Source organism: Mobula birostris, chromosome 2 (genome assembly GCF_030028105.1).
Source record: "Mobula birostris isolate sMobBir1 chromosome 2, sMobBir1.hap1, whole genome shotgun sequence".
Taxonomy (NCBI): domain Eukaryota; kingdom Metazoa; phylum Chordata; class Chondrichthyes; order Myliobatiformes; family Myliobatidae; genus Mobula; species Mobula birostris.
Window position 1 is genome coordinate 146,711,102 of NC_092371.1, and position 16,914 is coordinate 146,728,015.

General features: G+C 39.4%; 1 protein-coding gene across 1 annotated transcript in view; it reads right to left on the reverse strand.

Moving 5' to 3' along the window:
• Positions 1-3,042: 3,042 nt before the first annotated feature.
• bckdhb (branched chain keto acid dehydrogenase E1 subunit beta) overlaps positions 3,043-16,914 on the reverse strand; it is a 245,744-nt gene continuing 231,872 nt past the window's right edge. The window contains exons 10-11 of the mRNA XM_072250112.1: positions 10,929-11,078; positions 3,043-3,398 (exon numbers count right to left, since the gene is read on the reverse strand). Of these exons, the coding sequence (XP_072106213.1) occupies positions 10,938-11,078 (141 nt within the window). The 3' untranslated portion in view covers positions 3,043-3,398; positions 10,929-10,937. The remainder of the gene's footprint in view (positions 3,399-10,928; positions 11,079-16,914) is intronic.

Genomic DNA, 16,914 nt, shown 5'->3' on the forward strand with positions numbered 1-16,914 from the left:
GGCTGGGGGCCGACAACAGATGGCTCATGTGGGGGATGGGCAGAGGCCACAATGTCAAATCTGTTAAAGAACAGGTTAAGAAATAAAGTCACTTCAATTCAATTTTGTTGCTCTAAGGACATTTAAATAGTGAGCAGCAAACATCATGGCAACTGTGGAAGCAGATAACAAGGGAATCAGGCAAACTAGAAAGGTCAAAGAGCAGAGTTCAACCTTAACAGACACCTGACCTCTGCTGGAATGAACAGTATTCTTTGAATCAACTTGCTAATTAAGTAAATATGACAAAAGTTTCAAAGCATCTTCTTGAATTTGATGTATGAAATTGAGCCTAATAGAGTCTGTGACATAGAACCATGTCCTTTTAACAAGGTGGCTAATCTTAGCTTCAGCAAGTTAAATAAAATTTAATAGACAATGCATCGGAGTGAACTTCACCTTGTGAAAACACTGCTTATCATTTAGTGATTGATGGAATAGCCAATGTTTCTATCAGAACTACAACACACTGATAGACAATAAAAAAGTGAAAAGCAATAGTTCTTTGTTAATTCTATGACAAAAATCATAGATTTCCTCTGCATCCAATTTACTTAGGTAAATTGTGATTTCTGTGAGCCATCAATCTACTTGTTTGCTTCATAGTGTGCTTAGATTGATTTGTGCACAGAATCTAGAAATAACGGAAGCTTGCACACACTGGTTAGAGTATTAAAGTATGGCTACCTATCAAAGAAAGGCATTGTATTTAAATTCACTGAAGTATATTTACAAAAAACTAATTTAAACAATTATCATTGAATCAGGATATTACATTTACTTTAATCCACAAAATGGGCAACTAGCCATCAATCTTTTCACCTTTGAGTGTCAAGCACTCAAATTCAAATACCATTTAAATTCAGAGTAGGATCATATTTAAGCTCCTTCAGCAATGTAACTTGTGCAATACTGATGAATCAAGGTAATCTGCACAGTAAGAAATATAATGAAATTAACCTACCTCATTTCGAGTAGCTACAGCCATCCCCAAAATGAGGTTTACATCTCCACAATTCAATGTACTACGAATCTGTGTAAAAGAGAAGGTCAAGCCACATAGCTTCAACTTTATAGTTAAGAATACTGAGGATGAAAGACCGGCCTGTTGGATTTATTGAGTGTACCCACAAGAAAATGAATCTCAGGATTGTATATGGTGACCTATATGTACCTTGATAATAAATTTACTTTCTTGATCAAGAAAATTCTATGAAAAGAATTAATATATACAGGTGTCCCCCGCTCTTCGAACGTTCGCTTTACGAAACCTCACTGTTACGAAAGACCTACATTAGTACCCTGTTTTCGCTTTCAGGTGTTTTCACTGTTACGAAAAAAAATTTGGCGCACGATAAAAGGCAGAGCGCGCCCTGAGCAGCCGCTCTCCCCCGGATTGGGAACTGGTTTGCTTTAACACGTGTCTGTGAGCAGCCGTTAGCAAGATGAGTTCTATGGTATCGGAAAAGCCTGAAAGAGCTCGTAAGGGTGTTACACTTACGGTAAAACTAGACATAGTTAAGCATTTTGATCATGGTGAACGAAGGAAGGACGACGTGAGTTTGGCTTGTGGAAGCTAACGAAGGTGATGTTGAAGAGGTTTTGGCATCCCATCACCAAGAACTGACAGATGAAGAACTGATGCAATTGGAAGAAAAAAGGACAACAATCGAAACCAAAATAGTAATGATAAAGTACGACTTTAATTTTGAAAGGGTGCGTTGGTTTAGGAGATATTTGCAGGATGGTTTGAGTCCTTATTAAAGAACTGTGTGATAGAAATATGCGTGAGGCTCAGCAGTCAAGCAAGCCTTCCACATCGGCCACAGCAGATGACGAACCTCCACCTTCGACATCGAGGCGGGCAGTCATAGGAGAAGATCAGCTGCCTGCCCTGATTGACGATGAGATGACACCCCATTGTCCCACCACCCCAACCCCCAGGCCACAGACAGATACTGATTCGCAGAAAATGCAACAGTAGCCGGGACGCACACAGCAGATCTTTAAGAAAAAAGCCGAAATAAACATGCTAATTAATTAGGTGCTGCCTAGCATGTAATTGTCAGCCCAGATCAGTGCCGATACAATCCGCAATCGCCTCTGATCTGCGCCGACATTTACGTGCCGGGCAGCACCTAATTAATTAGCATGTTTATTTCGGCTTAGATGTGCTGTGTGCCTCCCGGCTACCCCTGCGTGCTTCATGGCAATGTATCGGGTCGGCGGCCCGGAGGGTGGGGGCCACTGCACCACCCAGCCTGCGACAACTCAGTCTAACGCACCATCATCAGTGTGCTCGATGTCTTCCCGATTCCGGTAAGTGATACTACACTGTACATACATTATTTCTACTTTATATAGGCTGTGTATTTTTACGTGTTATTTGGTAGATTTGGCAGCTTCATAGTTTAAAGGTTACTGGAGAGCGCGTTTATGCCAAAAGCGCTTGCGTGAGATTTTCTGCCGACAGCGCTTGCGTGAGATTTTCGCTACGGAGATATGTGCAGGCAATCGTTGTAGAGAAGTATTTCTATTTTATAAAGGCTGTGTATTTATCATATCATTCCTGCTTTCACTATATGTTACTGTTATTTTAGGTTTTATGTGTTATTTGGCATGATTTAGTAGGTTATTTTTGGGTCTGCGAATGCTCACAAAATTTTCCCATATAAATAAATGGTAATTGCTTCTTCGCCTTACGATATTTCGGCTTACGAACCGTTTCATAGGAATGCTCTACCTTCGGATTGCGGGGGAAACCTGTATTCTAATTGAAGTATTTTAATTATAATGCCATCTTTAATACAAGAGGAACAGTATAATGAATTTATACTATATTGATTACTTTAAATTTCTAATCTTATACAAACTTGTGCTACTCCATTATATGATATGTGTCATGTGACATTTAGAAAATAGTTCCACAGGTACACAAGCTGATTTGATAAGTGAACTATATCACATTCTGAGAGAATAAATGAAATCAAATTATTTCAGGAACAACTTAAATACATTATTTTTATTTTTGTACATGTTTAAAAAAAGCCACTTTCACTGTGTTTACATTGCATGGGCACCTCTAACATGAAAGAAGAACCATAATAAATTCCACAGACTCAATTACAATATTACATAGAGTGTCAGATATTCTTCAGGTGATCAATACAGAAGAATTTTGTATCTTGAGGCAAACCTGATTTATCAATATCTTCCCTTGCAGATTTAATAGAAAAGTACCGACATGGTCCATCTTTATTCAAGAATTCCTGGAACGTAGCAGCTGGCAGCTAATCTTTCGGGCAGCGAGAATTAGTCTGGATAAATGCAACAGGAGACCACTTCTCGCCCTTCGACCTCTATAAAGGAAAATCATTGTGATGATTTAGAGGAATCTCAATGTCAGTCTTTAACAGAGGGAGCATCAGGAGCATAGTGATTATCCCCTCTTCCTTTAAAAGTAATGCTATCTACATCAGAAAAACTATCTTTTCAGAATATTTAAAAACACAGTATGCCCAATTCGAAGGTTTTCATGCAACATAGTAAGTGGACAAAATCAACAAGATGAACTATACTTAAAGCGGCAAAACACGAGGAAAAGAACTGTGACTAAATGTAGCTTAGTTAAATTTTACTTGCCTGACTGCCTTATTGACAAGTGAATCAGGTTATTTCATTAAGATGAAATAAGTGGAAAGCGGCCAGTGAGTGAGTGGGCCAATGAAGGAGTGGAGCTTTGAGGCTTCGACGAGAAGAGGGGGAGGACAAGCTTGCTCGCAGTTAGTCTTTACAATGCCTCCTGAGATGGTGATGTGGCAGTCTTGGGGGAACGCCCCTCTCCCGCAGAGTCACATCTGCCAGAAGTGCATGCAGCTGGGCAATCCGGAAGACCGTGTAAGGAATCTGGAGCAGCAGCTGGATGACCTTCGACTCATAAGGGAGAATGAGGCAGTCACAGATGAGAGCTACAGGGAGGTAGTCACACCTAGGCTGCCGGAAGCAGGTCGTTGGGTGACAGTCAGAGCGTGGAAACGAAGCTGAGTAGACAGGTAGTGCAGAGCACCCCTGTAGCCATTCCCTGAATAAGTTTACCATCCTGGATACTGTTGGTGGGGATGACCGACCAGGTGTGAGCCACAGTGGCAGGGCCTCTGGCACTGAGTCTGACTCTGTGGTGCAGCAGGGTAGGACGGAGAAGAGGAGAGCTGTTGTCATTGGAGACTCTGTAGTGAGGGGAGCAGACAGGAGATTCAGTGGACGTGAGAAGGACACCTGCATGGTTTGTTGCCTCCCGGGTGCCAGGATCCAGGATGTCTCTGACCGGGTGCACAACATCCTGGTATGAGAGGGAAAACAACCAGAAGTCGTGATACATGTTGGTACCAACGACTTAGGTAGGAAGAGGGATGAGGTCCTGAAGTGTGAGCTTCGGGAACTAGGCAGAAGACTGAAGAACAGGACCTCAAGGGTGGCGTTCTCAGGATTGCTGCCAGTGCTACGTGACAGTGATGGTAAGAATTGGGGGAGATGGAAGTTGGAATGCGTGGCTGAGGAGTTGGTGCAGGGAGCAGGGTTTTAGATTTTTGGATCATTGGGATCTCTTCTGGGGAAGGTGGGACCTGTACAGATTGGATGGTTTGCATCTGAACTCGAGGGGGAGCAATATCCTTGCAGGTAGGTTTGCTAGCATGGTTCGGGAGGGTTTGAACTAATTGTGAAGGGCAGATCGTGTCTAACAAGCCTGATAAAGTTCTTTGAGGAGGTGACCAGGCATATAGATGAGGATAGTGCAGTGGATGTGACCTATAGGGATTTTAGTAAGACACTTGACAAGGTTCCACACAGTAGACTTATTCAGAAAGTCAAAAGGCATGGAATCCATGGAAGTTTGGCCAGGTGGATTCAGAATTGGCTTGCCTGCAGAAGGCAGAGGGTCGTGGTGGAGGGAGTACATTCAGATTGGAGGGTTGTGACTAGTGGTGTCCCACAAGGATCTGTTCTGGGACCTCTACTTTTCATGATTTTTATTAACAACCTGGATGTGGGGGTAGAAGGATGGGTTGGCAAGTTTGCAGACACAAAGGTTGGTGGTGTTGTAGATAGTGTAGAGGATTGTCAAAGATTGCAGACAGACATTGATAGGATGCAGAAGTGGGCTGAGATGTAGCAGATGGAGTTCAACCTGGAGAAGTGTGAGGTGGTACACTTTGGAAGGACAAACTCCAAGGCAGAGTACAAAGTAAATGGCAGGATATTTGGTAGTGTGGAGGAGCAGAGGGATCTGGGGGTACATGTCCACAAATCCCTGAAAGTTGCCTCACAGGTAGATAGGGTAGTTAAGAAAGCTTATGGGGTGTTAGCTTTCATAAGTCGAGGGATAGAGTTTAAGAGTCACAATGTAATGATGCAGCTCTATAAAACTCTGGTTAGGCCACACCTGAGAGTACTGTGTCCAGTTATGGTCACCTCACTAGAGGAAGGATGTGGAAGGATTGGAAAGGGTACAGAGGAGATTTACCAGGATGCTGCCTGATTTAGAATGTATGGATTATAATCAGAGATTAAGGGAGCTAGAGCTCTTTGGAGAGGAGGAGGATGAGAGGAGACATGATAGAGGTGTACAAGATATTAAGAGGAATAGACAGAGTGGATAGCCAGCGCCTCTTCCCCAGGGCACCACTGCTCAATACAAGAGCACATGGCTTTAAGGTAAGGGGTGGGAAGTTCAAGGGGGATGTTAGAGGAAGAGTTGTTACTCAGAGAGTGGCTGGTGCATGGAATGCACTGCCTGAGTCAGTGGTGGAGGCAGATACACTAGTGAAGTTTAAGAGACTACTAGACAGGTATATGGAGGAATTTAAGGTGGGGGATTATATGGGAGGCAGGGTTTGAGGGTCGGCACAACACTGTGGGCCGAAGGGTCTGTAATGTGCTGTACTATTCTATGTTCTATGTTCAATATCTTATTCCCATGGTAACCTTGACCTCAACCAAACATCGATATTTCTTATCCATCCCTCCCCTACTACCGCCTGAAATTAAAACTAACTTGTCTTCTCTTCCCATAGATCTTACCTGACCGTCTCCGGCTTTCCACCATACTTTATTCTTTTTCAATCATTTTTGATTTTCATAAGATTAAAACACTTTGTATGTGGGTATGAATATATTTACAGGAACAATATTCTAACAATTATGTTAGAGATTTTGAAGAACGAAACAATGTATTAGTCAAAGGACATTGCAACATATCCTATAGATCTGATGCACAATTTTTGCTAAGGTGTAAGATATTTTTCTACAAAATGGCTATGCATCAGCTTTCAGCTAATCTAAGCACCTAAAAGGACCTATTGAGAGCCACCCTGAGCATTGTGATATGTTGTTCAGGATGGCTCATAGTAATTTCCTTTAGGTTCTTTGATTACTTGAAAGCTGGGGCATTGCCAGCATCCATCTTTTGGCTTCCATTCATGAGTGGATGACACTTGAGGAATCTGGGTAGAATGTAGTAATATTTAAACAATAATTCTGAAATGATTTTCAGATATTCTGCAATGTGTAGGTGTGTGCCTCCACATGCTATCCATTCCTGCTATTATCTGGCTATGCATTCCCATCACAAAACCTTTTTGGGAATTTTGGTATCATCTGGCTGGTCAGCAGATATGAGGCAGGGGACTGAAATTAATCTGGAGAGATTTCTAATTTGGTGAGGTAGAAAGTATCAGAGCGGTTAAGAATTATACCTTAAAGAATTACCTTAAAAGGTATAGTCCAACTTACATCCACATCCCTAAAACTTATCTGCTTATCCATCTTATAGTTACTTTTCCTTATTATGTCCTTTAGTTCAATTTCTTCCATTATATTTGTTCATCCCAGTCAAATGGCATGAATATTTTGTTATATGTAGGTTATTTTTGGTCTATAAACAGGGGAACAGATCTGACAGCTATTTACAATGTAAGAAATAAGACTCAAATTCACAGCTGGGACTCAGCCAAGTGAATGGATTATGGAAGCAACATTAAATCATGGTTGCTAGCTGGTGGTGTAGTGGCATTAGCGCCAGATTTCAAGGCGAGTGGTCCTGGATTCAAATCTGGCCAGCTCCCTGAACACTTTCCATCCATGCCGAGTTGAGCATCAAGCTAGCAACTCAGCCTCGTAAAAAACAGAAATTTAACCTGTGTAGAGCGGTTAGACTTCATTAGTCAAATTAAAGCAACAGACCAATTATATGCTCAGACCAAAAATCCCGAACTGTATAAGAAGTGAGTAGAACTTCAATATGCTGGAGGAACTCAGCAGGTCAGGCAGCATCCGTGGAAAAAATGCTGCCCCTTCCCTCTACAGTCCTGACGAAGGGTTCCGGCCCGAAATGTCGACCGATCTTTTTCATGGATGCTGCCTGAACTGCTGAGTTCCTCCAGTGTGTTGTGAGTGTTGCTGTGACCCCAGCATCTGAAGATTATTTTGTGTTAGAACTACAAACTAAGTTTGACTTTATTTCCACTCAGCCAGTTGAACGTCAACTTCCTGAAAGTAAGAGTCGATTTTATATTCATGGTGATAAATCTGGTAAGTTTTTAGTTAACCAACTAAGACGCTCTAAAGCTAAACAACAAATTACAAAAATTCAAATGGGAAATGGAAACATTACTTCGAATCATTCTGAAGATCAAACTGGTTTTATTAAAAATTGCCTTCCTTTTTTAATATACGGCACTTATTTAATATCTTATATTCACCCTCAATTGGGACTCCTGAGTGTGTTATTTCTCTTGATGCGGAGAAAATGTTCAATCGTGTGGAATGAAAACCTTTTTGCAGTTTTAGAAAAATTTGTTTTTGGACAAAGTTTTATTACATGGATTAAATTGCTATATTCATGTTCCACCACTTCTGTTTTGACCAACTCACAGCAATCCCAATCTTTCAGCCTTAAACGTGGCACCCGTCAAGGATGCCCTTTAAGTCCCTTACTTTTTGATCTGGCTATAGAGCCACTGGCGATTGCGTTTCGTAGCTGTGCTGAATTGATGGGGATTTGGAGGGGAGGCGTTGAGCGCAAAGTTTCCCTTTATGCTGGTGATCTTTTACCTTTTATATCAAACCCGACTACCTCCCTACCCCCAATGTTTTCACTTCTTAATAAATTCAGTCAGCTTTCTGGTTATAAACTTAATTTACACAATATCAACCTCTTTCCAATCAATAGAGAAGCACAAGCATTAGTATTTCATGACCTCCCTTTTGAAGTAGTTAATAATCAATTCACTTACCTTGGTATTACAGTAACAAGGAACTTTAAGAATCTTTTTCAAGAAAATTTTGCTAATCTTCTAAATTCTACAAAACAGAATCTGACACAGTGGTCACCATTGTCCATGTCTCTGGTAGGTCGAATTGATGTTATTAAAACGTATATCCTTCCTAAATTTTGTATTTATTTCAATCTTTACCAATTTTTATTTCTAAAGCTTTTTTTGATACGTTAGATTCTATTATTTCGTCCTATCTATGGAAGGGCAAACGTTCCAGACTTAATAAAGCTCACCTTCAAAAATCTAAAAATAAAGGTGGTATGGCCCTGCCTAATTTTCATTTATATTATTGGGCAGCCAATATTTGTTGTCTTATTTTTTGGTCTTTCTTCCATAATCAGTCTAACTGCCCAAAATGGGTGGCAATGGAGTTGAATTCTAGTAAGGATCTTTCTATTTCTGCACTTCTTGGATCTGCACTTGCTTGTCATTTGCCTAGACTTATTGTGAATCCTCTTATTAGACATACTCTGAGAATATGGGCACAGTTCAGAAAACATAATGGCTTTCTCTCTCTCTAGCCCTATTTTACACAATCATCTTTTCCTACCTTCTACGCGGATTCAACATTTCATGACTGATACAAAAAGGGTATTAGGCACTTTGAAGATCTTTTCATAGGTAATTCTTTTGTAACTTTTCAACAACTGTCTGTAAAGTTTAACCTACCTAATACTCATTTCTTTAGATATCTTCAAATTAGACATTTCATTAACCCTTTAATATCAAACTTTCCTGAGATGCCTGAGAAAAACTTTGTGGACCTGCTTCTTTGTATTAATCCATTGGGTAAAGGTTTAATATCTGCTATTCAGGATAAGTTAGTGACCTTGAGGCGTGCCCCCTTTGATAAAATTAGAACTGCCTGGGAGCATGATTTAAATATTTCCTTATCTGTTTGGAATTCAATTCTTAAGTCAGTTAACTTAACCTCTTTATGTGCTTACCACTGCCGTTTGCAGTTTAAGGTTCTACACAGGGCTCATATGTCTAAAACTAAATTATCGCGGTTTTACCCTGGTATTAGTCTCGTTTGTGATAAGTGTAAAGGGGGCGAGGCTTCTCTTATCCATCTGTACTGGGCCTGTCCTAGTCTAGAGAAATTCTGGAGAGAAGTTTCTTCAACTCTATCCCATATTCTTAATTGCCACTTAGAACTTAACCCTCTGATTGCTCTCTTTGGCACCTTGGGTGAAGTAGACATGCACTTGAGTCCGACTAAACGTCGAACATTATCTTTTGCCTCTCTCTTGGCTAGAAGGTTAGCTCTTCTTAGATGGAGAGGTGCTGCCTTGAAAAGATTCATTATTCACTTCTTAATTCGGACATAAAGTTTTAAGATGTGCGGACCATTTCTTGAATACTTTCATAACTCCTGAGATTAAGTTTATCCTTTTTTTTGTACTACAATCACTTACCTTCAACTTTTTTTCCTGTAAGTTTTACAGTTTTTTGTGAATTACATTATAGTTTTGGTGGTCAGCATTATATTTTTTTTTAATATATATTTACAGCTCTGTGGGGTTGATTTGCTCCGATTAATTTTTCTTTTATACATAGAAATGGCTGGCCTGGGGTTTTATAGTGGGAGGGTGGGGAGGTCACTAATTTTATATGATTTTATTTTGGGTGCTTTTTCCTCATTGTTGTGAATTATATATTGGATACGTTTGTTTTGCATTGTATAAATCTCGGTTTTGTTGATGGGTTTTTTTTCTGTTGCTGTATTGTAGAAATGCATTAAAAAATTAAGAAAAAAAAAACCCAGAAAAAATGCTAAAGAAACGGCACCCAATGCGCCAGAAGATGTGGAAGGAATAACAATTAAAGCATGGTAGATGTGTCAACATCCATTTAGTCTTAGACATGATGCCAAACTGAGAATGAATATTAGATTTCAGTTAGTGAATCACTTGGGTCTTAACAACAACCAGATAGACAAATTATTACTGACATAAGGATTTTAAAATATGTGAAAACAGAAATTTAAATTTCTCAACTGGCATGAAGGAATCTGAATTTTTCCTGAACCGCTTCCTGGATATCAGTTCAGTAGATTCCTTACTGTGCTAGTATAAAGCAAGAAAGTAATGTTATTCATATTTACAAAAGAAAAAAATGAATGCTACAATGCCTATCTTACTGTATACAACAACTTGAAGATTTATATATACGTTTGGCTAACTCAGCTTGAAATGACTGTCCACCAGCAGCATGAATAATTTTGATTATTACATATGCTCAAGTTTAAGTCATTTCAAGTAATCTTTTAATATTTTTGTGAAATTCTGTAGCAATGACAGGATGTCATATCATTTTCAAAACACTATGTTCTGTGAAGCACATAAGACAATCAACGTAATACTTTTAGATTTCTCCTGATAAAATGGAAAAGGCACATTGCAACTTAATCCTTGCGGAATATCAAAGTAACAACTAATCACCTTCTTTGAAAGACAGATTATGTGCGTGCCTTGCAACTCCATCAACAGATTTTGATTGTGTATGTATTTCAGATGTTAACTCACATCCTTTTGAAATTTTGAGGACTCTTACCAGCTGCTTTTAATAATTTATCATCTTCCGCAAAGCATCAAAGCACTTCCATTTGTCTGGTATGTAAAAGGGTTCAAAGATATGTGGAAAAGGTGTATCATATCCACAGACTCTGCTGATTGGGGCCTCCAGGTTGAGAAAGCACTCTTCCTGTAAATTACAAGAAATAATGTAATAAGAACTACTGGATACAGTAACAATCAAATTTTGTTTACTATAAATTCAATCTGGTGTTTCAGCAACACCGTGTTAAGCACCAAGCATACTTTATTGAATACTTCTGGCCTAGAATAGATGTGGTAACATCATATCAACTAGTTCATTTTTCAGTGACTAACATTTCTTTTCTCCGTGATGCAAATTCTGCCATATTTATTTATCTGCATAGCACTAACCAGCTTCTTGAAAGGACAGATTGAGTTTACAGAACCAAACAAAACACACACATCAATATAATAACATTATTGTTCTTTTTGTGTGTGTTTAATGGGCCATATAATGAGAATGGATCTACTTTGTTTTCAATGATGCAAATAATCTTCTCCAATGGGACATTCAAAAACATAGAGCTCATGAAAAGAACTTAAACAAGTTCCATTTACTAACAAGTTTTTCATGATCAGAACATCAGGTCGATCTTAACATATGAAGATAACATCAAAATACTCAGTCACATCTTGGAACCAAAATTAGTCTTTGGAAATAGTTTACCCTTGAGAATATTGTAATATGATATGGAGCAAAAATGTTCAATGGCTCTGTACAAGAAACTAAGTTTGAAATGAAAGGTTTACAGGAGATATACAGCTACTTCCCTCAAATTCAGATGAACATTGATGGATGAATGAGAACCAAGGGCTCTCACCATGATTTATGAAGCCAGAAATTTTCATTCCAAGCTCCTCAATGCATTTAATGTGGAAGATATTGAAAATGTGGCAGACACAGAGATGCTAATTCTGGATTTTTATTCGAGTTGGAGCGCCTCACTCCAGGCTACCCTAACAGGTAGTTAAGAAGTTCTAAGTTGCCCTTCAGCAAAGATTCATTTCAGACAAGTAATTAATCTGTGGACGATATGTAAAGTAATTGGTAATCAATATTTTAGTGCTGTATTCAAGTCATTGAATAAAAACAACACAGAATGTGGTCCTTTCTGAACAAACACACACACACACACACACACACACACACACACACACTCTCTCTCTCTCTTTCTACAAGAGAACTCTGCATTACTTTTAAATACTGATCCAGTTCTTTTTCTGAAAACCACCAGAGAATGTTTTCCAGATACTGACCACCAACTACAGACAAATAGTTATTTCAAAAATTATCTTTGGTTCTGTTGCCTTAAATCTAGGCCACTTCATTTTCTTCCTCCAATAGGAAAAGTTTCTCTACCTACTTTTTGAAAGACCACTCATCATTATGAATACCTCTAACAAACATCCTCTCAATCGAGCTTTTGCACTCTTTAATAAAACAGAAATTGCTGGAAATGTTCAGCAGGTTAGACAGCATCTTTGGAAAGAGGAGCAGTTTTTCATGTCAATGATTTTTCATCAGATAGGTCATCAAATTAAGACATTACCTGCTTTCCATCTCCACAGATACTATGTATATTAAGCTTCATCTGTCATTTGGCCCCTACTCTATTATTGCCCTCTTACATGGTTTGGCACACTGACCTTACTATCAATCACTACTTCTGATCATAAACTAATTATAATGCATATTTTTAAAACATACTCTAGTTCTGAGAAAAGAAGCCGCACTGACGTTAGTCGGCAGCCCAGGAAGTTCAAAATGAAAAGTGCCAACCAGGCAGTGAAGGTGAGAAATTATAACCTCCTTTTCCTGCCCACAGACTCTAACCAACCTTTCCAAGACTTCCTGCTCTTTTCTGGGCAGGAGATGGGGCTGCTCATTGTAGGCATTCTCCCTTCTCGATCCTGCCTGGGAAAGGCTGCGGGCAAAGGTTCAGAGACATTAAGATTTTCAGCATTGCTTGTGTCATCAGCAGGGCCAGCCTTCTGCTGAATTCTGTGGAATTCTCTGCCTAATGAAGCAGTGGAGGTGACCTCAATAGATATATTTAAGACAAGGATGGATAGATTTTTGCATAATAGTGGAACTAAAGGTTATGGGGAAAAGGCAGGTAGGTGGAGATAAGTCCATGGCCAGCTCAGCCATGATCTTATTGACTTGCAAAGCAGGCTTGACAATCCAGATGGCCGACTCCAGCTCCTATTTCTCATGTACTTTCGTGTTCTAATTTGTTCTGTATTTCATTTAAATATATAACATGTTACTCAGTTTGTCTTTTTTATATCTTTTTAACTATTTCCATGAAACTTTGGCTAATTGGGGCAGCCGCTTATTTGTGCTGAAATGTACTGACCCCAGTGTACCCCAATTAACCGGAATGCTCTGTACTTTGATTTATGAAGGCCAATGTGCCAAAAGCTCTCTTTACAATCCTATTTACCTGTGATATCACTTTTAAGGCATTATAGATCCGAATTCCCAGGTGCTTTGCCCTACCATTCACTATACAAGTTTTACTCAGGTTGTTGTCCTCCCAAAGTGCAACGTTACCCTTGCCCACATTAAATTCCCTCTTTTTCAGTCCATTTTCAATGCTGATTCAGATCACTTGGTAAGATTCGATTGCCTTTCTCATTGTTCACTAAGTGCCATCTGCAACTCGTGATGCCATCTGCAAATTTGTGAATCCAGTTTACTACATTATCATCTACATCATTATATTGACGAGAAACAACAACGATCAAGCACATTTCCCTGTGGCATATCAGTAATCAAAGATCTCCAGTCAGAGAAGCAACTACCTACAATCACTCTCTGGTTTCTCCCACTAAATCAATGCTGAATCCAATTAATGACATCATCCTGAATGCCCAGTGACTTAACCTTCTGGATCAGTCTCCCAAGCAGGACCTCGCAAAGGCCTTAGTAAAACCCATGCAGACAATGTCTACTGCCTTCCCTTCATCATCATTCTTTGTAAAGAAGAAAGCCCTTAACTCCGAGTGGAGTCATTGGGGCACTGTCATGACGGCATTTTTTTTTTAGCAGGCTTTCTTATTTTTACAAGGCTGAGCTGCTAGCTTGACGTCAACCCTCAACCCAGCACGGATGGAAAGCGTGCAAGGGAGCCGGCTGGATTCGAACTCAGGAGCCTTCTCTCCGAAGTCCAGCGCTGATGCCACTACGCCACCAGCCGGCTATCCTTCTTTGTAGCATTCTCAAAAACCTTTATAAGATTGATTAGCAATGACCTTTCACTCAAAAAGCCACGCTGACTATCCCTAAACAGGCCCCATCTATCCAAATACTTATATATCCTGTCTCTTATAATGCCTTCCAATAATTTACCCATGACTGATGTCAGGCTCACCAGCCTACAACTTCCTGGCTTATTCTTAGGGCTTTTCTTAAACAACAAACAACAATTACTATCGTCCAGCCCTCCAGCACCTCACCTTCACCATAGCTAAGGACAGTTTAAATATCTCTTGTCAGGCCCCCTGCAGTTGCTGTACTAGCCTCCCACAAGGTCTGAGGGAATGCCCTGGGGATTTATCCACCCTAATTTGCCTCAAGACAGCAAACACTTCCTCTTCTGTAATCCAGATATGGCCCATAAGACTAAAGACATAGTAGCAGAATTAGGCCATTCAGTCCATCAAGTCTGCTCTGCCATTTCATCATGAAATTTATTATTTCTCTCAACCTCATTCTCCTGCCTTCTCCCTAACCTTCGACATCCTAACTAATCAAGAACCTATCAACCTCCACCTTAAATAAAGTCAATATTTTGGCTTCCTCAACCATCTGTGACAATGAATTCTACATATTCACCACCATCTGGCTAAAGAAATTCCTCCTCATCTCTATTCTAAACAGATGTCTTTGTATTTTAAGGAGGGGCCCTCCAGTCTTAGACTTTGCCACTATAGGAAACATCCTTTCCATGCCCACTGTATCTAGACCTTTCAATATTTGATAGGTTTCAATGACATCCACCTCACTACTTTTTTCCTCGGTGCTATAGACTTTGTGTCCCTCTCCTGAGTAAATACAAATTCTCTTAATACAGCTACATTCTTTATTTTACTAGGGCCTCAATATCCCTCGAAAACCCAGGTTTCATAAGCCATCAGCATTTTATTCTAACAGGAACATACTCTATATTTCACTTTTAAAGGCTTTCCGCTTACCAAACATCTGACAGAAAACAACCTGAGTACCAGTCCTATTCTTCTCCATAATTATCTTGAAACTAGCAGAATTATGATCACTAGATTCAAAGTGTTCCCCTACAATCACTTCTGTCACCTGCCGTATCTCATTCCCCGAGAGGAAACAGAGTAGTTGGGTCCTTTCCTGAATACATCTGACAAACTCTATTCCATCCAGTCCTTTCACAATATCGGAGTCCCAGTCAATATGTGGAATGTTAAAAGTATCTACTATCACAACTTTATATTTCCTAGAACTGTCTGATACTCTCTGCAAATTTGTTCCTATAAATGCTACTATCACTCACTGATACTTGTTTCACTTTATCAACGTCATTTGCAGAGCCAGATTCTTCAATATCTTTTTCCCCATTAGAGAACTATATTTTGATAAAAATGTTATCCATGTTTTAGAAGTTCTTTGTTTTTCTCCCCTTCACATATTATTATTAGAGGCAGTATAAAGATTAATGAAATTCCCCATTACTACTGTAATATTATTGTAATTTCTATGCAAATTTGCTCACATAAATCCTTATAACTGGCGAGAGGCTTATAGAATATACCTGGTTGAGTAGTGCACGTATATTGGGCCAAATTATCCCACTCTTTACTCATCAGTCTATTTACTGTAACATATGGTTATAATCCATGTTGTATCATTCATTCTCCATACTAATCACCCACAGGAGTGCAGTTGTCCTCTACACTAGTAAATCCTGCATGCATAGAAGGCAAATGATTTATCTTCATGTGTGTAGTTGCTATTGGTATTAAAGGCATATGCCCCATAACTGGCTAGTCCTGATGAATGTCATGACCCAAAACGTCGACTGTTTATTCGATTAGTGCTACCTGACCTGCTGAGTTCCTCCAGCGTTTTGTGTGTGTTTCTCTGGATTTCTGGCATCAGCAGAAATTTTTGTGTTTATGATCTGGTAACCTATCATGATTTCCAGATAGTAGGATTTTTTTGGTTTGCCAATGTTGCTCATCTGACACCATGCACAAAAATAAATAACACTGATAACTTATCAAATGAGGTGTGAAGACAGCAACATGCTGTATTCTCCTATCATTGTTTACATGGTCCTTTCTGGTTCAAACGAGAAGTTGACAACCCGTCACTCATTTTATGTAAAGAAACCTATGCACAGAAGAGTGCAGTAACTTACATTGCACAAAACTATTCCACAGTCATCAAGTAGAATATATTACCTTCAGTGTTATCACAATACAGTACTCTCTCTGGTATAGTAACATGCCAATCTTGTATTTTTGCCCCTGACTCCTGGAGTGTATATGAATTTATATTTATGCAGGCAAGATCATGGAGAATTAAGTGATATTTTAACAAACTTTGCCTGACCAAAATATTTATTGCTCCTCTCTATAGATTTGCCACTGCAACATGAAGATGATAAAGAATGCACTAACAGCTTGTTGATCAGTGCTTAATGGAAATTATTTGATTTACATCAGCACTGAATATATTCACTGATGTTGAGGTTGGCTGCATGAAGAGCTCAGCGACAGAGCAAAGGAAACAGCAGGATATTTAACACTCATTGTTGTAACTTGATCCAGTGCTGTCATTTCCATTACATTACAATCCTATACGGTTATTTGCACCTCCAGCTCATCAACAATACTGACGACATAATGTTCAGTTATCCATCTGTACAATAAAGCTCCCTTAGATTTCCCTTCATCTGCTCCTG